A 27,180-nucleotide genomic window follows, 5' to 3' on the forward strand; every position below is an offset into this window, starting at 1 on the left:
AGACAGAAAGTGAAACACAGGATTTTAGAGTACCAACTAACAGCAGGGGAGACTTGGTATCAAATGTCCTAAGAATTGACTACAGTTTCTTAAGCATCCTTGCCCAAGAGCAGGATTAGACTTGGAGTTAAATTGTTAAAAGTCATGGGTGCATACTAAAATTATGTAGAGAATATATTTTTAAAATACAAAGTTCAGGTCTCTGCCCTAGATATGATAAATCAGAATATCTGAGTATAATGCCTATAGACCTCTTGTATTTATTAATGTCTCTTGATGATCCTACTGTACAATCACTTGTGGAACATAAGGTCCACTGATCTAGAGTCTAACATATACATAAGTACTTTTGGGATTAGGATTCAAATCAATAATGCAATCATATTTCCCTAGGAAGAACAAAAGCATAAATGTATAAATCTCAAAATTAAAATTGATATTTTCAGAGCTGGTTTTTCCTCTTTTACTTATCTGGCTCTGGACAATGTTCAATCCTGACCATTATGTAGGAGTCAGGAATTACTTCAGTATCCTTGTTTATGAAAATCACATGTGTTTCTTGTTTAGTTGACTCCTATATATATGCTGTACCGTTTCTTTTCATGCCTGTCACCAACTGGAGGTTCTCCCTCCATTCCATCAATGAGTCATGTCTTCTGTGGGGACCTACACTGGTTCTTCTAACTGTCCTTTTCTACCGGGGAAGTGAAGTCCAGTCCTCACATCCCATACCATTCCCTACCGCCCAACAATCTCTCTACCCCACCTGATCCTAGACTATGACACTGGTACATAACAGTGTATAAGCTGCCCACAAAGGCTAAAATAAAATTCATTTATAACACAGTGGAAAATTCTGACAAGTACTTCCAAAATCTACAACTTCTTTCTTCATATTGGAAAATTACCATTTCTCAAGGTTAAGGTCAGACTTTGTGGAAATATAGAAAAAAACCACAACAGACCAGGAACTGGAAGTTTGGTCTCAAACTTATTAGATTTGAAGGAGGTGTCACTTTTACTAGGTACTACTATGAGTATCAGAAATGGGAAAAGAGCACTCCGAAACACCTATAAAAATCACCCACAATACATAACAGTCCATAGCCCCCCTCATGGAAAATTTAACATATGGAAATCTTTAACTGAGCAGACTCAAAGAAAATAAGAGACTAATATTTTTGCTTTTGAAAAATGGGACTAACAGTGGGATAATAAGGGGAATTTACCATATATAAAAATCTTGATTTGTATAACATCTTTATTGTGACACATAAAACTCTACTCACCGGATTAATTTAAATAAATTACAATAGAAATGCTGTCAAAAGCACTTAAAATTGACTGAAGAACTAAACTCAAGACTAAGAAGAATGACAACTTATCTAGCATAGAACCCAGGATGTTTGAATTTAACTCTAATTTTACTTAAATTTTCATTAACTGTCACAAGAATTAAAACAAAGTTATTAACATTTGTAGTTGAGTCAAAGTTAGAGTTATGCATCAGAGAACAATGAAAACAGAACAAAAACACTATGGACAAAAACATCAGCTTCATGCATAGGAAATAATTCATTTAATTAACAAAAGTCATATAACACAAAAGAAAAGGGTTGGGGGAGAAAGGAAGGTGGTATGCTCACTTGAGCTAAAAGACTAAAAGAAATAAAGACAAAAAACAGTATTTCAAAAAGCAAAAGTGACAAGTCACTATAAATCTGCTCCATGAGATGGCAACAAAATAAGCTATGAGTTTGACATATGAAATGATTACAGGTCCACAATCATGTTTCTCACATGGTAAGGGAAGAATAATCTTCCTTCTAACTCAGAGAAAAAGCAATAATAACAATCACTGTTTGGTAACAGAAGCAGTGGAGGGGTCAATAAGTAATGTAGCAGGCTCTACCATCACAGCCTCATAGTTCAAACACTGCCCTCCCCACAGGCTAATGGTGTGACCCCATGCAAGCAGCCTGACCTGGCTGTGCTTCCATTTCTTCTGCTCCCAGTCAGAGATAAGTGTTTTTGTTCTGTTTTGTTTTATCCAACTAAGAAGTTTTGCAGGTTTTAAGTGGCAGTAATACCATCTTTAAGAAAACAAAAATAGAAGAGTTTCTAAGAAATTTGAGAATTTTGTTATGAGAATGTATTGAGTAAAGGAGCTTTAGTTAAGTGAGTTTGACTCACTGGCTGTTGATAGTGTTGAAAGGAATCTTAACTCAGGCAAGCTGGGGGATAGGAGAGCATGTCGATATTAACAAAGACCATTTGTGAACATCTTATATTTCAACATCTTCAACAAATGGGACCCTGTTGGTTATAGCACCTCAAAGTTACACTGAAATTCCTAAAATGTTTCATTTCCCAGTGAATAAATGCTGAATAACTCCATTCCAGGAACTTACTGTTACTAAGCCAAAGGGAAAGAGTCTACCTATTACAGTAGTATCATGGGCAATCACTGCTATCACTAATAAATTTTTAAGCAGTTTCTAAATTCAGTCATAATATCAGGAAAAGTATTTAGAATGACAAAACCAGAAAACGAAATTCTTAATTACAGTTGGTATATGCAGAAATTGTAAAGAGCTAACAGGTGCTGCTTTTGTTTATTAAAATTTCAAGGAGGAAGGCACATGTATTAGAATGGCTAAAATCTAAAACACGGAAAATACCAATTTCTGGAAAAGATGAAGAGCAATAGGAAGTATCATTTATTGCTTTGGGGAAGGCAAATGGCGCAGCCACTTTGTAAGACACTTTGGCAGTTTCTTACAAGGTTAAACACAGTTCAACAATTGCACTCCTAAGTATTTACCTAACTGATTTGAAAATGTAGTCTACACAAAAACTTGCAATTGAATGTTTTATAGCAGTTAATTCATAATAACCAAGCATGGAAGGAACCAAGGTATCCTTCAATCAATGAATGGATAAGCAAACTGTGGTACATGTTAAATGGAATATTTTTGCGGGGGGTGGGGGGTGGGGGGAAAGGAATGAGCTCTCTGGCAAAGACATGGATTAATCTTAAATTCACACTTCTAAACAAAAGGAGCCAGTGAAAAGGCTACATACTATATGATTACATTTACATGACATTCTGGTAAAGGCAAAACTATAGCATGGCAAACAGATCAGTACTTGCCAGGGATTTGGAGGTGACATGCGGTTGAACAAGTGAAACAGGGGATTTTTTTTTAGAAGAGTGAAAGTATTTGGTATGACGTTATAAAGGTAGATATATGATATTATGCATTTTTCAATACCCATAGAACTTTACAGCAGAAGAGCTAAACTTACTGTATACAAATTTAAATGTGTCTGTGTGTGTGTGTGTCTGCATGTGTGTTTAGGAGGTCAAAGTATCACAGGATGGAAGACTATAATGAAAGAATCTAGCTGTATTATAAATATATGAAAAAAAATCTCACTGGAAGTGGTGGGGTAGAATGGTGCTTATCTAAGTAACCCTGGAAACCACTGGACACTATAAAACTTTATACATAACTACATACTCTCAAACTGCCCATAGGCACTGTATTCTAGTTGATAAAATTGTTTCCCCTGGGAGCTTGTGTTAACAATTCTGAAACAACTATAAACATACACTGGAATTGAAGAATTCAGTAAATGGATGGCTAAAGGGAGTCAGGTTTCTCCTTGTTAGAAAGGAGGATATAGACAAGCAAAGTGGAAAGGTTAGAAGGATCCATATGGTAATGGAGTAAAGTTGGAGACATCAGTACGCACTCAATTTAGCATATGATGAATACATATAAAATGTTTATAGATAGGCATATATATATATATGAGTTAGTATACACATATATATTCTTTTGCTCTGTCGGCTGAGAGGGCATAGAAGCAAAACGCCCCAATAGCAATGAGTACAACCAGTGCCCAGGTCATGGTTTCTAATACCATTCTCCAATAAAAGGTATCGGGGCTCCTGAGAGAAATGGCTGATTCTAGACTGGGGCAGGAAGTATGAAAGATGAGTCTGGAACATCTTATAGTGCTGGAAAGTAAGGAAGTACTCAAAACACACTATGCACACACAGACACACACAATATGGGCATATGCCAAGCCGATGATGGGCATATGGGCACATACCAAAGTAAACACGAAACAAACAAAAGATTTGACTGTATGCTTCAAAACTGTCAAGGTCATCAAAAACAAGGAAAGTCTGAGAAACTGTCACAGATAAGAGAAGCTACGGAGATAAGTCAACTAAATGTAATGTGGTATCTGGAATGAAATCGTGGAAGAGAAAAGGTTAAAAACTAAGGATATTGAAACAAAGCATGGAATTTTGTTAACAATAACATATCAATATTGTTTTATAAATTGGGACCAAAGTACCATATTAATGTATGATGTCAAATGGGGAAAATGGGTGTGGGATATATTAGAACTTTCTGTGCTATCTTCACAGTTTTTTTTATAAATCTAAAACTATATTAAAACTTTATTTTAAAAAACTTAAAGAGAAAGGAAAAATAAACACCACCCTACTGAAGAGTTCATAAAAGAGAACAAAAGACAACCTGAAGAATTTAGGAATGTGAGGGGTTGTCCTCTCCTCACACAAAGAAGAAGTGCTAGACTGAAAGCTGCTAGTGACAGCGAAACAATGCTTTAGAGACACAGAAACAAAAATTTAAAATTAAGAAAAAGGACTGCCATGATTTTCCAGCAAAAAAGAAAAGCTATGTCTGGAGAAATTTAACATGACAAACGGAGAATAGTCTGTCCAAAGATTCAGAAGAAAATGTTACTAAAAGACAAAAAATATCTAGGAGAAGAGGGAAACCATGGCACATTCCTACTCAATACCCAATAACCAAAAATGGAAGGAACCAAGGCATCCTTCAATCAATGAATGGCTAAGCAGACTGTGGTACATGTTAAATGGAGTATTTTTTCAGGGAAGTTGGGGGAAAGGAATTAGCTCTCTGCCAAAGATATGGATTAATCTTAAATTCACACTTCTAAACAAAAGAAGCCAGTGAAAAGGCTACATACTCAATATCCTTATAACTTCTAAAACTGACTTGTATAACTTAAGGATATGTTTTTATTTTAGTGTTTATCCTACACATATAGGAAGCAGTGTCCATACACAATGGTCTCATTCTTTCTCAGGACTACCTACTATATCTAATTATTTCAGAGAAAGTATATAAGCAGAGAGCAGAGAGCAGAAAACAGAAGTTTTCTCTAATTTACACAGATCCACTACCTAAAGTCTCCTTTAGAAATTGTTTAATAAGATTCTATGATAAAATTCTTAAACTTTTCCATTAAAAGAAATCAGCAACATCAGAAACACAGTCTTTTTGCAGGTTTTGTGCTGGACTAATGATGTCTAACATATGAGGCCAGCTACGTAGCAAGATCAGCTTGAAATCTGAGCAAAAAAACTGGCACGGTGTTTACTATAGCATAGCTAAGAAAGCATGTTTGTGTTGTGATGGGAAACACCAACACCCTTGGTGCATTTTCAACACCTAAAATTTAAAGAATAATCCTAGTTTCTAAACTGAAATGATCCAAATTGCAATGAAACTGCACTTTCCTCAATGCTGACAAGAAGTTTGTCTCATACAAGCAACTATCCCAAGTACACTGGAAAGAGCAATGCACTAAGCAAAATGTGACATCATGACGAGTCTAAGAATTCAGAGAACCGGAAAGATGGTGTGTAATTAGCATCAGAGGAGTGATGACACAGTCAACAACTCTGGAAGGCAGCACAAAGTAGTGAGAAGAACATGAGGTTTGGAATCAGACTGAAATGAATTTAAATTCTGCCTCTGTGGCTTGTTAACTCTGACCAAAGACATCAACAAGTTAGTTAACCTTGCAAAGTATGTTTTTCCTCACCTAAACAAGTAAGCAAACCTCATGCGTCTGATGCAAACATTATTTGGGGAATACTCAATAATAATAAAAGCGAACATTTACATTCCATTTGTTTGTTATATACCATGCTGTTCTAAGTATGTACTTAATATAAATTAACTCATTTAATCGTCTTAGCAACTCTAGGAAGTGTGCAATTATATTATCTCCATTTTCCAAATGAGAAATATGAGGTAAGGAAAGATGAAGTCAATCATTCCAATTCGTACAGGTAGTAAGTAGCTGAGATGAATTTTCAACCCAAGTAGTCTGGCTCCAGTCTTGCTCTAAGTCACTACATTATAGTAACATTATTAAGTTACTTCCCCTCCAACCACCTTAATTCCAATTCATTTTAGTAAAATACTGAAAATATTTACTTTAATGAAAGAGGAAATTGATCAATTACCAAGTTATAGTAACAAGAACTATATTGGCAGAAGTTATTTATTGCTATTAATATTAATTCACCAATAAATATGGTAAGTTGTTACTACACTAACTAGTTCTCCAAGATAATAAATATGTTAAACATATTCTAATCTGCTAAACAATTATATTATTAAGAGTTATTCCCAGAAAATCCCCAAGTTAGTCTTAACCCTAACCTAATTCTTCACAATTTTATGACCAATTAAAAGGCTCCTAAATACACATTCCAAATCACAGTGAAACAAAACAGTATGCACAAGTTGGCATATAAACAAAAAATTATTACTTACAAAAAAACAGAGAGTTCCATACCAGCTAAAGATTGTGGAATCAGTGGCATCTTATAAATGATTTCATAGTATTTCAGGATCCCTGACACTAAGAAAATATTGTGTGGAATAAGCCCCAAAGGTCTTTCCCTCTATCCTCCTTACTAGCCCTCTCCCAACAAAATAATCCCATGATAACATTGCTACCATTCTGAATTAAATGTGTTACGTTTCTAGAGAAGATAAAGCAATGCTCTGACAGAGAGAGACCTTTAAAACAAAGAAAACATTAATGAATACTTTTCAGAACTATGCACTTCCTATTTTGAGAGGAAATGCACTTCGCAAGGGCAGTATAAAATTATACTTTGAGCAATACTTAGCAAATAACTGATGCTTCCTAAACCTGCAAACCTTTATATGCTATAACTCTTCAGTAAATGAATTAACCCAGAGCTCTCATTTCTATTTGTTCTCTAAACTACTGTGGGAAGTCTTTTTCCTCCCTCATCTTGTAGCTCTTAAAGCTCTACAAAAACTGAAACACCCACAACACCCTTAATAGTATTAGAACTTGTTAAAACTGCAATAGTCATAACCTCATTTATATTTAACTTATTATGACAAAGGAGACTATGCAATTTATCATTCTTCTCCCTTAACTCTCCTACTCACTTTGTCTCCCTGCCTATAACACTATGTAACACATAGGAACAAGTAGCAACATTTCAGCACAAAACATGGTACACATGCTTTAATACATGCTTCATTCAACCATTACAATTTCCAAGAAGATACTAATGTTGCCTCACAGAACATAAACACATTTCTACTATTTAATTTGAGCTAAAAATAGGCTTTGCAGATGAGGGCTAGAAAAGATTTTCTATTTTTTGGACAACTAAAATTAGATCATTTTGGTATGCAAAAGATATTACGTACCAAATAAAGCAATAAACTTAAATCTGAAGTCCTCCAGCAGGGAGGGCATTGTCTACTATGTTTCTTTGCATGGCCAGAGTTTCAAGGGCCCAGCCTCCATTATCACAGCAATTGCCAAAGCACCAAAATGTGGTGAAGAGATGGCAAGAAACAGACCATAATCAATATCCGTAATTTGTAAATGATGAGACAGAAAATAGAAACAACCAGTTTCTAAGCCAACAAAAGGGAAACAGAGAGCAAACATTTTGATATCTGAAAGCAGTTCTTTCCCGTTACTCCAGAGACATGAACCACCCTGTAGGGCACAACAGGCACTCCCAGGGAGTCCCATGGAAGAGGTGAGAACAAATGCGTGACAGAGGCGTAACAGGTGTTCTCCAACTCACTTTCTCCTTCTCTTCAGGTCCTCGTTTTTATTCCATGTCACCCTCTAAATGCAAACTTCAACCTGAAGAGCCAGTAAATGACCAAACTTTCTAGAGGAGTTGTTTATACTAAGTAGGTAGAAATGATCATTTTGGAAGGAGAAAAATTGCTACTATGATCATATTTTGTGATCTATGACTTCAAGTCTTTTTTGATGATGAAGTATAAATAACATACAAATAAGTGAATAAACCACCAATATTCTAATCACACTCCCCAAAGATGATCAATATAAACCATGGAGTTGGAACATTGCCTTCTGCCATCCAAAAGAAAGGTTCCCAGGCATCAAAATTGTTTTTAACTTGGTTGAAATGCTATTTTCCTGTGCCACCCCCCAACACCCTCCCAAAAAATAATTTTTTTATGTGATGCTTTTCTGTCCAGTAAGCTAACCAATTCTTTCATTCTCATATATGATTACACAAGAGAATTTAAACACAACTTTAAAAAAAGATAAAATCTAAGCAAGCCAAGATTAATCATAGCTCCGTGACTTGTTAAAAACAAAGCTTTTACTGAATATGACCACTAAAGCTGTCCTCAGAGCATCAATATATCAAGATTCTTAAAATACATTATTCAAAGAGAACAGCTACCTCTTAGGCACATAATCATCTGTGCCAGCATCTGGTTGGCAGGTGGCAGGCATTAAATGTTAATCTCCAGAAATTTAAACTTTACAAGATTTTGCTTTAAATCTTGAGAACAACCTATCATTACTTAGAGGAAGAAAATAATCAGACCTAGTATCTCTTTGGTAAAAAAAAAAAAAAAAAAAAAAAAAGTTAGTATTCATGGAAATCTAAACCGTGTTACACAATCAAGTGAAGTTACAAACACTTCACTTACCCTAATGTCATCAGGCAGCACATTGCCTGCTGACTTCTCACTCACGACTTATTCAGCATCTCAGGGCAACTTTTGAAGGGCAACTAAACTGTGCTGGGCCAACGGTGTCCCCTGGTGGTCACCATTTCAAATTGTTTGACCCAGGGTTTCTTTCTGTGAAAATTCTGCACACTCATTTACAAGCCACAGTCCAACTACCTTTAGCACCCCAGTGTAATCATTATCTTTGAACACCTCCTATTCCCTCTAACTCAGTGATTCTAAAACTAGGGAGCATAAAGAAGAAAGATGTAAGGATCAGGAAAATGCTTAGGAACTGGTTAAGAAGCAACGTCTCAAAATATTAAACATCCCTTCACTGAGATTCTGATACATCCCTTTTAGTGTGGCATCATCACCCCACCCCTTGAAATCACAATGCATTAAGAGAAATAGATGTTACTGAAAGGAAAGTCCTTGAAAATATAAAATCAGAAAACTTTAAACTCTCAGGTAATGTCTCTTTTAATCTCACCTCTGATTTTCTCCAATCATAAGATTTACTTGGGTATTGTGACATCCCTGCAGTTGTTCTAAGATTAAGGTGATGAATCTTTGGCCTCCTTTTCACTACCCATCACCGTCCTGCATAGTGTTATAGATGTTAGACAAACCACTAACATCTATATGCCTCCCCTCACAAAAAAGGATACATTTTCTTATTATTCGATTTTGTGTTTACAAAAGTTACCTAGCATGAAAATGTAGCCAACTGGCGGCTGGATTCCCAGCTTGAATGTAAAAGAAGTCTACCTCTAGAAGTCAGGCATGTTAAGAAAAATCTGATAGACTCTTGGGTTGGGGTGACCTGGAAATTGTTTGTAGGAGAAACTCAGATGTCTCCAGGGAAAAGTACTTCAAAGGAAAAGAAAGAACATGCAAACTAGTTTGCCCTATTCTCCATCACCTGACCCCAAAAGAGATTCTGCATTCTGTGTGGAGTCGCTCACTAAGATTTGTTATTCCCCACTAGCACCCTCCAGCACCCCATGGATTCCTATCTGGGTCATAAAGAAGAAAGGATTCTAAAAAGAACTTAAAGAGAAATTTCTCACTAGAAACATCTGTAAGACATCAGGAAAAAATATATATTTCTTTTAGAACACTTTGCATGGAATACAAGGTAGCTCTCACATACCAAGAACTTCAGGTAGCATGGTAGAACAGCTCAGTTATGGTAGCTTAAGGCTGTATGATTGGATGCAATCTACCACACTACCTTTTAGCCATATTGGAGCATCCAAAAACAGCCCCTCTGCCATAAGTCCAAATACCTTTAAGACAGACACTCCCCCAGCCCCAAGTAGGGCAAAGACACCTCAGTAGATGACCTGCTTCACTGACAAGGCCACAGAAAGGAACGCTGGATTGTAGAGTGTTAAGAGTACCTGTGGGCCACCCTTCTGCCCCAACCAGGACCTCCCAGAAATAACAGAGTATGACTGAGAGTAAAAAAAAAGATCCTACAACTTCAGCTGAGAATAAGGGCCAAAGAAATATGAATTATACAAGGCTAATACTATTCACATGTGAATATTTGAAATTGTTTCCCTGGAATTTAAGTATTTTTGTTTTGATGTTTTTCCATCTCTAAGTAAGTGGCATGCAAGCAATTTCCACTCAAACATCTTCAGGAGAGTTAACACCCATCACTTCACAAGGTCTGGGTCTCAACTTGCCATATTCTCCAAATCTCTCTTTGGTAGAACATGAAACGTTTCCACCTTGACATTCCCTCTCTTTCATTCTCTCTCAATCATATAAATATATAGTTAATATACCGAGTATATTAGCAGTACACTGAAGAATTCCTGAGACATCTTCGATTTCTTCTTTGTTGGAGTGTTCTGCATAGGAGCATCTGTTAGAGATATTGTGGAAATTCTTTTCTGCATCCCTGTAACTAAGAAGAAAACAAAATTAGCATAAGGAGAAATTTTTGAAAGCATCTGCGAATGCAACTCATATACATACGCACAGGCACACGTAGTCTATGCTTTCATCATAATCACATTTTAAAATAAGTGAAGCTTTGAGACATAATTCTGGCGTAACCCACCATTCACATCAGCATTTGCAGTGTAGACCTGGAACTGAAGGCAACTGTTAACGAGAAAGCTATGTGTGAAAAAAATTGAGGAGAACAAAAAATATATCAGCTTTGTATAGCTAATGTATCACTCTGTAAGCACGTCATCAAGGCTAGTGATCTGCTTCTATGAGGAAGCTGCCTAGAAAAGGAAAAGTTAACAATGTTAATTTGGTGTCCTGGCATTCAACAGTGTTGAAAGTCAACACACCATAACCTTTATCACAGTCAAGAAGATAGCAGTATATGCCAGGCGCGGTGGCTCATGCCTGTAAACCCAGCATTTTGGGAGGCTGAGGAGGTTTGATCACGAGGTCAGGAGATTGAGACCACAGACTATCCTGGCTAACACGTGGAAATCCTGTCTCTACTAAAAATACAAAAAATTAGCTGAGTGTGGTGGCAGGCACCTGTAGTCCCAGCTACTCAGGAGGCTGAGGCAGGAGAATGGCGTGAACCTGGGAGGTGGAGCTTGCAGTGAGCCGAGATCACGCCATTGCACTCCAGCCTGGGTGACAGAGCGAGACTCTGCCTCAAAAAAAAAAAAAAAAAAAAAAAGATAGCAGCATACACCTGGCAGAATTTGAGTCATGGTCTTACCATTTTCTATCTGTGAGATCTTGGGCAAGTAACCTAATCTCTGTTAGTCTAACTTTCCTCTCCCATAAAATGGAAGTACCTCCTAGAGTTCTTGTGAGGACTAAATAACACAATGTCCGTGTAACTGGATATTGACTGGGACTTTTTGAGTTGCCTCTGAATGAGAGCTAAGACAAAATAAGCTGAGGACATTAAAGGCCAAATCCTCCCACATTCTAAAGGGGTAGCCAAGAAGACCAGAGCTCTTCTTCAGGACTTCAGAGGAGACTAAATAGCCACTGCCCCGTCACCCTACCACCAGCTTACAGAAGCAAAGGAATAGAAAGACTTCAAAATAAAATCTTCAGAAGAGTCAGGAGTTGGCCTAGGAAGAGAGTGCTATTGTGCTCCCCCCCCCCCCCTCCTAGAACAGGAGAGAAGGGGAGTGTTCCCTGCAGACATCCAGTTGGTGAGGGGGGTCCATAGCTGGTAGAGATTGGGGATCTCCCATCTCATTCCCCAGTGAACGTCTGCAGAGACAGTGGATTTCCTGATCATACTCCCATGTCTGACTGACAAAAGGAAGAAGACTCAGGAGAGAGTCATTAACAAGGAAAAGAAATCGAGAAAAATTGGGAGCAACCTAAAGGCCCACCATTTGGCAGGGCAAATATGTGAGTTTCTCATGGGTTAGGGAAGAGAGAGGCAAGCTTGAGTTGTCTGGTTGTCATGGTGCTCTTCCAATCTAGAGGCTACCAGCCAGGGACAGGGCTCCCACTAGCAAGACCAAGAGAGTGAAGTCCTCAGGTGCGGGAGCTGTGGCATCCGAAGCAGTCAGGGCAGAACTCATATATGCACCCTAGTGAGGGCATCACAGACAAGAAAGGACTGCTACAACCCCAGCGAATTTAAAAAGGCTTCTGCCATTTTCCATTTCATTCATGCTTCAACCAATACATCAGAAGAGAAAGGGACCCAGAAAGGAATGGCCTGGAGAAGAGGAGTGAAAACCCACATCATACACTCTGTCCTGCATTGCAAGTCTCTAAGGCCAAGGCCTGACCCAGACGGGGAAAGGAACATTAGAGTCAGATTGGATATGAGAGTAAAGATTTAAATTGGCCTGGAGTGAACTTCATAATTCTTGGAAGTACTTAGAAAACAGAGCAATCTGTCTAAGCTAATATCGAAGGGGATGTATCCTAGCATGTTTGATGTGAGTGGAGGGAAAAATAAAATGGTTTCATGTCTGTATACCTCATTGAGATCAGACTCCAATGAACCAGTTAGGCAAAATGCCTACCACAGTTTCCAGAATGCAGGAGTCACTCAAGAGGTGGAACAGGGAGCACAGATGTTAAACACAGGCAACCACAGGGTTATTTTTAATTCAACCTCCACCATTTTTATCAGAATGACCTTAAAAAAGTATTTCTTTCTCTCAGCCTCAATTTCCTCAACTGTAAAATGTGCTTAATACAGTACTCTTATGCAATATGTTTAGGATTAAATAAAAGATGGAACGTGCCCAGCATATCTCCTCCAACACAGTAAGCAACCAATAGATATTAGCTTTTGTCTAATTTGTTTATGTTCAAAAAGATAGTTTTTCTATGTAAATATATGAAAAAGAAGCTAGATCATTTTTAGATAAAATAATTTAAGCCACAAAATCTGATCATGATAGCTTAAGTAATATCCTTGAAGTTTGTTTCCCAGAATAATCAGAATTCACCCACTCTTAATTTCACTTCTAGTGTTCTACTGAAATTATTCTGGCTTAATTTCTCCTCAATTGTCAAAAGAAAAAGAGAACAGGTTGGCTGTATAAAACAAACATAGGGCTCACATTAATAATTGGAGCAATACAATTTAATTTTAGATGACTATAAGAATTGCTATCCCAGACTAATATGAGTTTGGCAATAGTCCTACCCATGATATTAACACAACAATGCTTATTCTGGCCAAAAAAAAAAAAAAAAGAATAAAATTAGTGGCATGGTTCTGAATACACATTTCTTTATTCTTTATTGTTTAAAATATATAGTGAGTGAACACTGTATCTCAGAAAGATTATCACATCTCCCACAGCAGTTTACTGAAGAAATCTGTGCTTCATCTACACTGCCATGGCAATCAATTTTTGTGAGCCATAGACCAGTAGGAGTCATGTAGTACAAATATGAGTGACAGCAATTGAGTCAAGCCCTCTAGAGACAGAAATTTCAGTCAAAAAAAGAAAAAAAATCAACAAAAAAGTGTTCTCTTTAAGAAGAAAACTGTTGCTAGAACACAAACTGCGCATCTTCAGCTCCGGATGCTAAACAACAGATTCTAAACTTTAAAAGTCCCAACAAAGACAGGAAAAGATTGCAGCAGGAGGATAAACTGAAGATAATCAACAAAAGTTGAATTGCAAAAGAGTCATTTACTAATAGTAGTAATAATAATTCAATTCATTTATTGATTATCTTTATGTACCAGGTACTATGCTAACTACTTTATGTAATTATGTGACTTCATACATTATTATCATTAAGATTTCATTTAAACTTCACCACAACACTGTTATTATTCCCATTTTTAAAATGAGAAAACTGAGGCTCAGGGATTTTAAGTAATCTTCCCAAGATTATTCAATAGCAAAACTTGACTTTATGTCTAGTAATTCTCATATGTCTACTTACAAAACACAATCTTTCCACAACATACAAAGAGAAGAAACGGCACAAGATAATGGCAAGAATTATATAAGAAAAGAAGTACTATTATAAAGAGACATTCCTCCATCCTCAGTTTCTTTTAATTTCTAAAGTGAATCCTGCCTGTCTCCTACTGACCCCTTCTGCTTCTCACTAATCTTTCCACCCCACAACACCCAGAAAGTCCATTCTGAATCCTAGAAGTTTGAGTTAAAGAGCAACTAACGATCAGATGGCTGTAGATGTGTGGTATTATTTCTGAGGACTCTGTTCTGTTCCATTGGTCTATATCTCTGTTTTGGTACCAGTACCATGCTGTTTTGGTTACTGTAGCCTTGTAGTATAGTTTGAAGTCAGGTAGCGTGATGCCTCCAGCTTTGTTCTTTTGACTTAGGATTGTCTTGGAGATGCGGGCTCTTTTGTGGTTCCATATGAACTTTAAAGCAGTTTTTTCCAATTCTGTGAAGAAACTCATTGGTAGCTTGATGGGGATGGCATTGAATCTATAAATTACCATACTATCCAGCCATCAAAAAGGATGAGTTTGTGTCCTTTGTAGGGACATGGATGCAGCTGGAAACCATCATTCTTAGCAAACTATCACAAGAACAGAAAACCAAACACCGCATGTTCTCACTCATAGGTGGGAACTGAACAATGAGATCACTTGGACTCAGGAAGGGGAACATCACACACCGGGGCCTATCATGGGGAGGGGGGAGGGGGGAGGGATTGCATTGGGAGTTATACCTGATGTAAATGACGAGTTGATGGGTGCAACACACCAACATGGCACAAGTATACATATGTAACAAACCTGCACGTTATGCACATGTACCCTACAACTTAAAGTATAATAATAATAAATAAATTTTAAAAAATAATAAAAAATAAAAAAAATAAAGAGCAACTAACATAAAGATGCACACTCAATACCCCCTTACTCATTCTAGGTGAAGGAAAGACAGTGCTATGGGAGCAAGAAGCTCTCCAAGTGAGCATGAATATGTAGAGTTTATATAGCAATCAAAATTTTCCACAAAGTCAACCTGACACAATTGGAGTTTGAGGTAGGTGATGGAGAGATGCTTTAGATGGAGTGATCAGGGCAGGCTTTCCTGAAGAGAAGACATTTTAACAGAGATCTATATGTATATAAAGAATAAGTCATGCAAACATCTGGGGAAAGAGCATTACATAAAAATGAAACGATACATACAAAGGCCCTGAAGCTAAGGTTGGCAAGTTGAGAAACCAACAGAAGGTTGAAATGGAGTGAAAAAAAGGGAAGTGGAAAGGGATGAAATTAGAGAGGGAGGCAGAGGCCAGATCACAGAAAGAATTTAGACTTTATTCTACCATAATACGCCATTATATAGTTTAAAGCAGGGGGTTCAAAGTGTGATGCATGGACAAGCAGCATCAGCATTACCTGGGAACTTGTCAAAAATGCCAGTTTCTTGAGCCCCATCTGAACCTACGGAATCAGAATCTCTGGGAGCAGGGCCCAGTAATATGTGTTTTAACAAGGCTGGCAGGTGATTCTGATGCACATTAACATTTGAGAACCATTGGTTTCATGTAAGAAGGTGGCATGATCTAATTTTTTATCATTTTGCTGTGGTGAAAATACATATTGGCGGACAAAAGTAGAAACCAGAAAATCAGACCAGAATGTCTTGGTGAGAGATGATGACGATAGTGGAAATGAAGAGAAGAAGATTTATCACATTGCATGAATAAATTATTTTAGCACTCATTTCCCCAACTTGAATGATCTCTATGAATAAATAAATGAACGAGTGAATGGATAAATTAAGGAGTAGAATAATGTTTAAAGATAAAGTGGATGAGGTACAGAGAGGCTATCTTACTCCCTAACAGGAAGCCCCATCGGGTACTCCCTCCCAGTCCTTCTGTCTGTGACCCTTCGGAACAGCTGCTCCCTGCGTTCAAGTCTCAGTCTTGGCAGACAAAAAAAGCCTCAGAGAGTTTCTATGGGCAACCAGTATAAGAATCCAAGGAGCAGAACTGTACAATCCTAGAGCTCTGATAAATAAAACAGATTAAGGGCAGAGTTTTCAAGGAAAGGAAAGGAAGGTTAGTGATTGAAGGATAATTAAGAAATTAAAAAGAGAAGGGATAGCTCATACTCTGTTACCTGTTTTGCTTCAACACCTCAACACAAAGTATTTAAATGCTGAGTTATTTCAAGACACCTTTAAGCAAGCCCCATTTCAGAGATTAGGAAAAGCATCTCCTTCCCACCTCGCCTGCTGAAAAATAACTAAAATTATGCTTGTCGGCACTTACTCTCAATTCTCAATTCAGGGATTCTGAAATCCCTTTAACTGTAAGAAACACATTCTTTTTCACAATTAGAGATAAGAAGACTTAAATTGTATTTTCTTAAGAGGAACAACACACAGTTGCAAATACTTTTTAGTTCAAGGGTGAGTGATATTAGCTGCTCTGCTTTTTTGATTATGAAAAGAGAAATAAAAAGTAGAAAGATGGAGAATAAAAGGCAAAAGAGGAAGTTGGACAGGAAAGTCATCAATGAGAAAAAAGGCAAGAAAGGGGAATACAGTCAAGAAAGGCAAACGTGGCAAAATTGCTGTCAACAGGACCCCTTTGTCTTCATCAGCGTGAATGCAAATAAAGTCAGTGAGCAAAGGTGCTTCAAGTCCGAGAAATCAGCCAAAACCCAAGCAAAAATATGCTAATAGGCCTATTTGAATCATGCCAGACATCAAAACCCCTCTTTATACTGGTGTCAAACTCTCCATTTTCTTTATACTGTGTATGTAATAAACAGAACTAGGAAAAGACCATTCATGCAATGGACAAAGAATCACCACAGGCCAATGTCTACACAGGCAGAAGGGGAGGGCTGAGGCAGCTAGCTGGATAAAAGAGAACTCCCTCCATTCTATCAAAGGTGAAAAAAAAAATTTCTGATTATAGCAACATAGTTTGGTTATCTATTTGGATCACATTATAAGAGTCCCACTCCAATTTGCCTTGAAGGCATACTTTACATACTTTAGTTCACAAATGAGAGTATTTCATCAGTTATTTTATTTCAAAAGAGAAAGAACATTCATAATCCCAGAAAATGATTAGACTTTGATGGATATTGTCATAAAAATATTAATAATAACAATAACATAAGAGCAAACAAGTATGTAGTGCTCACCACATACAAGGAACTACTTTATTAATTTAATCCAAACACCATACTTTGAAAGCAGCCAATTCAATGAGAGTGATTAAGTTTTATTCTAGGATGTGTGGAGAAAGATTAATTTGACATTCTTTATCTCCATTAGGATAAACGATTTAAAATCACTAATGGCCTCAAACTAAAAGCCATCTCATGAGTTTAAATAATATGTTTTTCCTTGAACTACACTCTTGAGGATTAGTATGACAAAGTTTCAAAGCAATTCCTTTTGAAACGACAATTAACATAATCATCAAGCACTTAAAGTATATGCCATTGTACTAGGTACCAAGATTATTTTTCCATTAAGAATTCTTCCCTTCTGTTCTGTGAAAAAAAATCACACTATACCCTAATAGCCAAAATTATGTTCTTGATCCCTATGGCAATGACTATTAGCCATAAATGTTGAATGATCCTGAGAACTGTTCAAGAAGTACCAGTTTGAATACTGACTTCTCAAAAGTTCTTAAAATCTTACAAAGATAAATCACTCTGCCATGTAAAGAATACTAACAAGGTAAATTAAAAATATACATTGTCTCTAATGTCAATAAATTGAATCTAAAAGCTAGATTGCATGAGTAAGTAAATTTAGGCTTTCATATTTGCCAATTGCTTTCTGCCATAGCCAATGAAAGGTGTACCTCGTACTCATCTGGAGCTCTCTGTTTACAAAATGGTTTCATTGAAATTACCTCATTTAATCATTACATCTAATCCTTGATTTAGTTATTATTATCATCACATTTTACAAAAGAGATAAAGTTACTTAGTAAAAGATCTATGTGCTAGTGAGGCCTTGAAGTCCTGTCTTTTGACCTCAAGTCTTCTTACTTTACACCACACCACAACCACTTCAAGAAATAGGCGATAATAAAGAAAAATACGTAGCACATGACTGTAAGTAAACTAATTCCTCTCACTGAACTGTGTTAAGGCTGTAGTGATTTTTATCAAACTCTACTTAAGGATTCTAAAATCCCATTCAAAGCATCTGGGTGGGTACCAATAAACCTTACCACATTAGTGAGGCAAAATTATACGAGTCAACATCGGAATAAGACAGTAAGAACATGAGAAGACCAAGGGAAAAAAAAAAAAAAAGCAATACCAGAAAGTAATTTCATTTAAAAGAATTAAGCACAAATAAGCCAAAAGAAATCACTCCAAGGGACCCCCCCAATAAGCCTTCACCCCCAACACCGTGAGAACACAGCCACTGTAAAATAAGGTTGACCTGGGTAGCAGAAAATCACATACTCAACAGCTACGTTTGAGTAATCACCTTTAATTTTCCCCCAATAATAACCAAAATCAATTTTTACTTACCCAATAACTTGATGTTCATAATACTGCAGTGTCCTCTTGAGAGTTTGCTGTATCGTCTGAGGCTACAGAATAATAATAATAATAAAAACATATTATCAGCAAATCAGTACCATTCCCATTGTGAGCATCGTAGGCAGATAGGTGAAGCTTCTGATTTACCTCTTGAGAGTTTTCCTTCTACAATATTAACCCATTTTGCATCATGCCTTGTATTTTCCTCACAGAAACTAATGAGGCCCTCAGCAATTACACAGAACTTCCCAATTTCAATTATGATAGTATTTCCTAGGAATGTTTTCTTCAAATCTTTTGTGCCAGCTATTAAGTTCAATAAAATACTCATTGGCTGCCTACAATAAACCCAGGCCTTGGGGGTAGTGGGGAGGGTGCCCTGCAGAAACATGAGTCACAGTTTTTCCTTTCCAGCATATGTAATCCGCATGAGGTAATGACCAACTTAAATGAAATGGCACGTCTACATATTTTCTTCTACATTTTAACAAGGTTTTCAAAGATGGCCTAGCAAGCAGTGATAAATTGAGTTAAAATAGTCAACTTTATAATAAGGGATATTTTTAAACTTAAATGATCTTTTTTTTCCCTGTTCTTTAAGGAGACTAATAAAAAGGCAGAGTAGGATGGGAAGCCAATGATCCAGGGCCCACAGCCGTGACTGTCACAGCAGTCAGCCTGACTTCCTCCATGACCCAAAAGAATTCAAGCAAAGGTTCTTTCTGGAGCATACTGGATGGGCCACAAGTGTTTCAGGCAAAAAATGGGGTCTGCAACAAATATCTAAGCAGCTCATGACCACATTTCATAATCTCTTCTCCACAATGCCTCAAGACAGAGGTTTTTAATCCCAGATCAAGAAATTAAGCAACAGAGACTGAACTTGGAGTTTCAGACTTAGAGAGTCATGAATGGGGCACCAAGATCCTAGAACCAAGATTTTATTAGGAAGTTATGATAAGAACCAAGTTCTCAGTAGCAAGAGATAGAATGTTTTAAACAACAAAAACCTGTAGTCAATTAAGCAGAAAGAAAGCACTCAAGGCCTCATCAAAACATTGATCAATTACAGCCAAGGATGAATTCTAGGGGAACACGAATGTAACACAAACCCTTCAAGACGCGAGGCAGCATGGTAGCTTGGGAATCTCATGGGCTGCTGCCAATTAACTACACAAGCCTTCTACCTCTAAAAAGGTAATCTGCAGAAAAGGTCTAGCATAGTGCTGGTACCTAAGAAGCAGTTAATAAACATCAATTTCCAATCGCTAATCCTTCAAAGTGGCTGTCTTAAACATATATTGTCTAAAGGAGACCCCAGGAGCCGGGCACTCTGGCTCACACCTGTAATCCCAGCACTTTGGGAGGCCGAGCACATGGATCACTTGAGGTCAGGAGTTCAAGACCATCCTGGCCAAATCGGTGAAACCCTGTCTCTATTAAAAATACTAAAAGTTAGTCCAGCGTGGTGGCACGTGCCTGTAGTCCCAGCTGCCTGGGAGGCTGAGGCATGAGAATTGCTTGAACCCAGCAGGCAGAGGTTGCAGGGAGCCAAGATCACCCCACTGCAGTCCGTTCTGGGTGACTGAGTGAGACTCTGCCTCAAAAAAAAAGAGACCCAGAGGTCTATGTCAAATCTCACTTGCACCCACTCCATGTCCACCTCTTTATAAAAACATCCAAGGCAGATGTAACACTCTCCCTACCTAACACTCTTCGAATCTTTAACATCCTCCTTGGTAGGCAGTGGTTAAAGTTAGAGGAAAGTGAGCTTAAATTGAATCAAGGGCATCCACTGAGATCTACTCTACATTACCATGTAGGAGAACCCTTTCACCACACAAATCTGAGGCCTCAGATACCTACTGCACGTTAGCCAAGCCAATTCACAAATTAACTTCAGGAGGAATCAGCTTGCAAGCGTTCAAAGGAGAGGTACAGAGCAACTTCTTTCAGCAGCTGCTTTTCATTTACACCAGGCCTCAGACTGGCACAGATGTTTCTATTCATCCAAGCAGACTCCACGCAGAGTAAATGATATGCACCTAGGAAAGAAAAATCATTCCTGAACCAAGAAACAGTGGAATGGTTGAGAAATCTGAGGAGAATGAATCAGACACAGGGATCCTAGCACACACAGAAAGCATGCTTTAACAACCCAATCCATGACCAATCTAAACGCAATCACTATCAGTCACTAGCTCAGTACCCCTTGGATCTGGGCCTCTGGCACTGGCTTGGCAGTTCCTAAGCTCACTTTCCCCTTGGCAACAAGTTCAAAAAGCAGTGAATATCCACAGAGGGATGATCCTTCCAATAACCTCTGGTCACAAAACATGGAACAGAAAGCAGGAACTAGAGTGCACAGGGCCACTTAAGACCAGAATGACCTCATTTGTACAAAAGGACATTTTTTTCTGTACCAGGAATTTCCCAGTCATTAAAAAGCACATATTTGTGAAAGGAGTTCAGCCTTTTAAAGAGCTAGCTTTTTTCTTGTGTGAAGCAATTACTTCCACTCCCAGCAGGAGTTAAATTTATAGTTTCCAAATACATTAAAAGGAAATGTTCTCTGAGCACATCCAACAAAGCTTCAGGTTGAGGAAGCATTTATGCACTTCCTATTTCTTGCCAAAGTGGGCAGGCACATTCTAATGCCCTAAACCACAAGCATAGAGGCTGACTGCACAGCATCTCCTAACTGTAGCAAGCCAACACTGACTTCAACACACTCCTGGCCCCTCCGAGTATCTTATCACCATGGATTCATTCCAGTTCTCAGTTTGTCTGATGGCCTCAACCCATGGCCTTATCAGTGAGAGACAAATTCACATAATCTCAGCCTCTCTGTTCTAAGTAAAAAGCATGAAGTGAAGACCCACAAATGGGCCAAAGCCTTCCATCAGATGACTTCTGCCTCTGGGGTGGTAGGGTCCAGCTCTCAACAAACTTATATTATGTAAGTGCCCATGTATGCCAGTGATGCAAGTCAATGTAGTTCAGTGGGAACAACAAGGGCTTTGAAGACATGCAAACTTTCTATCTTCTTCTTTAAGAATGCAGCTCCATAACTGTCTCCTACTTAAGAGAACCATCCAACATTTTACAGGCCAAGATCCCAGTCCTCTTATGTGCATCTGTCCTTTTCTGCAAGAAGGAGGTTGGAAAGGTGATTTAGCAAAGAGGCTCTAAAGTCAAACTGAATTCAAAAGCAAGTTGTGTGACTCACTAGCTAGATGACCTTGGGCAATTTACTTAAGCTCTTCTGAAATAAGATTCCTTATGTGTACCTTTTTTTTTTTTTAGTTTAATGACCTTTTTAAATTTTTTTTTTATTATTAGACTTTAAGTTCTGGGATACAAGTGCAGAATGTGCAGGTTTGTTATATATGTGTACCTTATTTTTGTGGGAATACACTGAAATAATAGAGCAACATCTCTGACACACAGTAGGTGTGTAATAAATGAGAGATATGGCTATGCTAAGCTGAAAAACATGGTTCCTACCCTCAAGAGTCTCATAATCTAGCGGAGGAGCACAGACTTCAATTAGAAAACTCATCCCACAGGTGTAATGTTTCAAGATCATCACCTAAAAAAAATCAATTAAGCTACTGATACTTCTCATTATGAGAAGCTGACACCAATTCCAGTGAACAGAGGAAAATTCAGAAAAATGGCGGCCGGATTAATAAATATTTCCAATGAAACATTAAGATCAGTTGAGAGAGATAGTGATGCAAGCGGAATTCTCAAAATTAAGGCTGAGGATAGTACTAAAGCCAGGCCTGCCAGTGAGTAGGAAGGATGCCGAAACACCATAGCTAAGGTCAAGACCTCAGGCATTTACTTTACAGCTGCTAAGAAACAACCCATGAACTTTCTTCCTTGTACACAAAGAATGTGCAACAGGATTGCTGAGTGGCCTAATAATTTTATAGCCCTATGCTGGAGGATCAAAGAGACAAGGGTGGGAAAGGAGAAAATCCACTGTTCCTACTATCATAAAAAGAAACTCAAGAGGTCTAATTTTTCTCTCCTTCCCCCAAACTAAGATATAGATAGTGGCCTCCTAGTGTCCCAACTCAACACAAAGTAGCAATGGAGAGGAAGCCAGCTGGAAAGAGGAAGCAGCCATCAGTGTCCTGTACACATATTTTCTGGGGTTCAAACAGAGGGTACCAACAGAGGGTACCCAAAAGCCTCCATCATACGGCAGCAAAAAGCCATCTTCATCTCTAGTCTCATTAACAGCTTCACTATACTTGACCAACAGCGACTGACCCCCACAGACTAAATGTTATGCTCATGAAAGGTCATGAGATCCGAACAGCCAACCACGAAATAGTCCCAACAGAGCCAGAGAAATGATCCCTGAAGAGTGGGAGGAAGCAGTCCCCAGCAGCTGGCCCTGCAGGCTCAGACAGTCCCGCTGAGGCTCCCACACAGTCCCTGCTCTGGATATCCGCGCCAGATGGTGCGGGGATCAGGCAGGAGGCAGAGAGTAAAGATGTGTGTGTATGTGTGTGTGTGTGTGTGTATCGTGAAAGAATCAGGCAGGAGGCAGAGAGTAAAGATCTGTGTGTGTGTGTGTGTGTGTGTGTGTAGCGTGAAACACAGTTGTCATCGCAGAAAATACATGTACGTCTCAATTTTACAGAGATGAAGAAACTGCAGCTCAGGGAGGTGAAGTAAGTATCACAAGATTACACACCCAGTAAGTAAATAAGTCACTCCAAATCAGAACTGACTTCAATGTGTGTCCTCTTGAACTAGATGCCTTTGAGGCTCCCTCTTACCTTTCACATTCTGCAAGTCTATATTCTTATTTGATACACACAGCACTTCATCATGCCAAAAAAAACCACACACATAATTTAAAAACAATCAAACTTCTCATTTCTGCTTAGTGACATACACTCACAAGATACAAACTTAATAGAAACAATAGGTCTGCCTTTAAAGAAACCTCCATAAAGAGCCATATTATTTTGTTTTATTTTTTTGAGATGGACTCTTGCTCTGTTGCCCAAGCTGGAGTGCAATGGTGCAATCTCAGCTCACTGCAACCTCCGCCTCCCAGGATCAAGCAGTTCTAATGCCTCAGCCTACTGACGAGCTGGGATTACAGGTGCATGCCACCAAGTCCGGAATTTCTTTTTTTTTTTTTTTTTTTTTGTATTTTTAGTAGAGATGGGTGTTTCACCATGTTGCCCAGGTCTCAAACTCCTGACCTTAAGTGATCCACCCACCTCAGCCTCCCAAAGCACTGGGATTACAGGCGTGAACCACTTTGCCTGGCCATTATTTTGTTTATTTAAATATGACAAAATTATCTATCAAGGTCAGAAACTAAATGATATAGGTATATATTTAATCACTACTGCTCTAAGCCAATGCTTTTAAATTCTGCCTCACATTAAAATCACTTGGGGATCTTTATAAAAAATACCAAGGTCTGAGTACCACCCCCAGATTTTTCAGTTGAACTGGCCCGGGGGGCCCAGTTGCTTCCAATGTGTAGTTAGGGTTGAAACCTTTCATTTAATGTATAAACATGATGAACAAGACAAAAACACTGTGAACTTTATCTGAATAAGTCGGTGTTAAATGAGAATAGTCTCTTAATTCAAATAGCAAGAGAAGTAAGCTTCTGAGATGGATACTCATAACTGCTTAATTCAAACATAATCCCTTTCATTAACTGTCACTAATGGCTTATAATCAAATATGAATTTGTTAGATAAGCAAAGAGCTATGCTGCTTGAAGCATAAATATGAGATTTTTTTCTTTAATTTCACAGTAACCCACTCCCATGCAAATAATTCAGCATTTAGTTTTGTGCTAACATGCACATAAAAACACAACAGCTAGAATGATTACAGTGTTTTATGCCAGGCACTGCTTTAAGCCCACTATGTATATGAACTTCTTTGATTTTCACATCACCACATGAGGTAGGCGTCATTATTTTTAACATTTTATGAATGAGAATACTGAGACACAAACTTTAAGTTGCCCTGTGTCACACAGATAAAAAGAGACAAAGCCAGGATTGAAACCCAGGTAATATGGCTCCCAAATCTAAGCATGTAACCTTCAACCTTTACTGCATACAATATTTAATGTTTTTTATCTGGTTGAGCACTTTACAGTTCATATTTTTAATACATATTATCCTAATTGATCCTTGCACCAATCAAGTGAAATAATCAGACTGGTGTTATTATCACTAAAAAAGAACTGAATTTAGAGAGATTAGATAATCTGTTCACCATCACATGACTAAAAAGTAAAGACACCCTCTTGTACAAAAAGAATATATATACACATATATGTATACATATATATATACACCTATATGTATACATATATATATATACACCTATGTGTGTGTGTGTGTGTATATATATTTTAGACCAAGTCTTTTTTTTAGACCAGCCTGTCGCTCAGGCTGGTGTGCAGTAGCGAGATGTAGGCTCACTACAATCTCCACCTCCTGGGTTCAAGCAATTCTCCTGCCTCAGTCTCCCAAGTAGCTGGGACTACAGGCGCCTGCCTCCACGCCCGGCTAATTTTTTTGTATTTTTAGTACAGACGGGGTTTCACCGTGTTGGCCAGGATGGTCTCGACCTCTTGACCTCGTGATCTGCCCACCTCGGCCTCTCAAAGTGCTGGGATTACAGGTGTGAGCCACCGTGCCCGGCCAGAACATGTCTTCTCTTAGGAAACGGTCTTCAATAAGAAAGTAGTTTTTTAATGTTTTATAAAATTACAAAATCACGTGTATTCAAAGTAATCGATTTTTTTCTTGAGAACACACAATATTCTTTAAACCAAAGCTGTATCAACAAGAAAAGCCATAAGCAAAATCAGGAATTAATTTTTTTTTAAGTAATTCCACTTCCCCTTTCTCAGCTTTCTGTCATCCTCTAGCTCACCTTTCCCCACCCTCTGGGCACCCAGCGTCTTTGTGTTCCTTTCTTCTAGGCCAGATCCTCACCACCATAATCTAAACTCTCAAAGTAAGTATCCAAAAGCTGTTCTTCGCATATTCTCTTTCTTTCCCTCATCAAAATTTCAAATCCCCTTACTACCTTGTTCTAAGATGATGCTCAAGAGGAATCCTCACTCCATTCCCTCAAAACCTCAAGTCTGAATCCTTGCTAAGGTAGGTGATAGTGTGAATGAGCTTCTCTACAATATAGAGGATGGTCTGAATCTTTAAGAGTTTAATTTTAGTAAACAGGCTTATCAGGGAAAGATAAATTGTAGGGATAAGGAACCCTTCTCGTCATCCTCCAGGTCACAAAGTGGAGAACACCACCTTGTCCACAACATGAGAACACACTGTTTCTTAGGATAACCTATGTCAAATTCCACAACTTAATCAGAATTATAATCTTACATACCCTTTCTTTGTAGGTAGCCCTGTAGACACCAATGGATCAAATTATATGACTGACTTTATTACTAAAACTAATCCAAATAATGTCATTTCAAACAACCAGTTTAATTCTGAAGGAGAGGTAATTGCGTAGTCATCAATCTTGCTAAACATCCAGACATAATGTTTCTTTCCCAGCCTCTGACTAAACTTACTACATATAAACCAAAAAATAAAAAATAAAAAAGACTGCAAATTAAATATAGAACTTTGAGTCAGGACCTCTATATTACAAATCCAGCTGTGCTACTGACCTTTTAAAAAATAAAATAAAATTAGCCAAAATCTCTTCACCTGAAAGTCCTGGGGGAAAAAAAATGCCTCAATTTTCCTATCTGAAAAACACATGTAAGAAGTATGTAGTTCTCAGGGTCATCTTCAAGTACAGCACTGTAAGTTTAAGCACTCATAGATACAGAGTTGGAACATACTGGTGATTAAACAACCTTCTCTGGGTAATCATAACTATACTTTTTAGAAGGACAGCAGCTTTTTAGGAAGGTAGGAATACCATTTCAAGTGACCTACACCACTAATTTGCTAAGCAAAACTAGAAGTTCAGACGATTAGTTACAAGATGCGAAAATGCTAGGTGTGCTAAAGGAAAAAATAAAAAGCTACAGATGCACTAAAATTAGGGTTTTTCTATCCATACTGGCTTAACATCTGTGCAATGTTTTCCAGTCTTCATTTTATTCTCCTTGTGAACACAGGTATATATTTGCATGACCCATTAGAGCTTGGGGTGAAGGCTGATATTATGCTAATTGGCCCATTTAGGGATTCAAACTAACAACCTTTGCCTTATTAGAAGTATGCTCTAATAGCAAACCACAGTGGTTATCATTACTATTACTGGTTATAATTGATTATACTTAACATATAATCAATATGGTAATTAAGTCTTCC

At 37.9% G+C, this 27,180-nt stretch overlaps 1 protein-coding gene across 2 annotated transcripts in view; it reads right to left on the reverse strand.

Annotated features, from left to right (window-relative positions):
• The window catches only part of GUCY1A2 (guanylate cyclase 1 soluble subunit alpha 2), a 525,457-nt gene that overhangs the window by 288,203 nt on the left and 210,074 nt on the right, over positions 1–27,180 (reverse strand). For both annotated transcript variants that reach the window (XM_074015141.1, XM_045371095.3), the window contains exons 2-3: positions 18,812–18,873; positions 10,662–10,783 (exon numbers count right to left, since the gene is read on the reverse strand). Coding sequence is in view for 1 of the 2 variants with exons in the window: in XM_045371095.3 (XP_045227030.1) it covers positions 10,662–10,783; positions 18,812–18,873 (184 nt within the window). In the remaining variant the exon portion in view is untranslated. The remainder of the gene's footprint in view (positions 1–10,661; positions 10,784–18,811; positions 18,874–27,180) is intronic.

The sequence above is a fragment of the Macaca fascicularis genome, chromosome 14 (genome assembly GCF_037993035.2).
Source record: "Macaca fascicularis isolate 582-1 chromosome 14, T2T-MFA8v1.1".
NCBI lineage: Eukaryota > Metazoa > Chordata > Mammalia > Primates > Cercopithecidae > Macaca > Macaca fascicularis.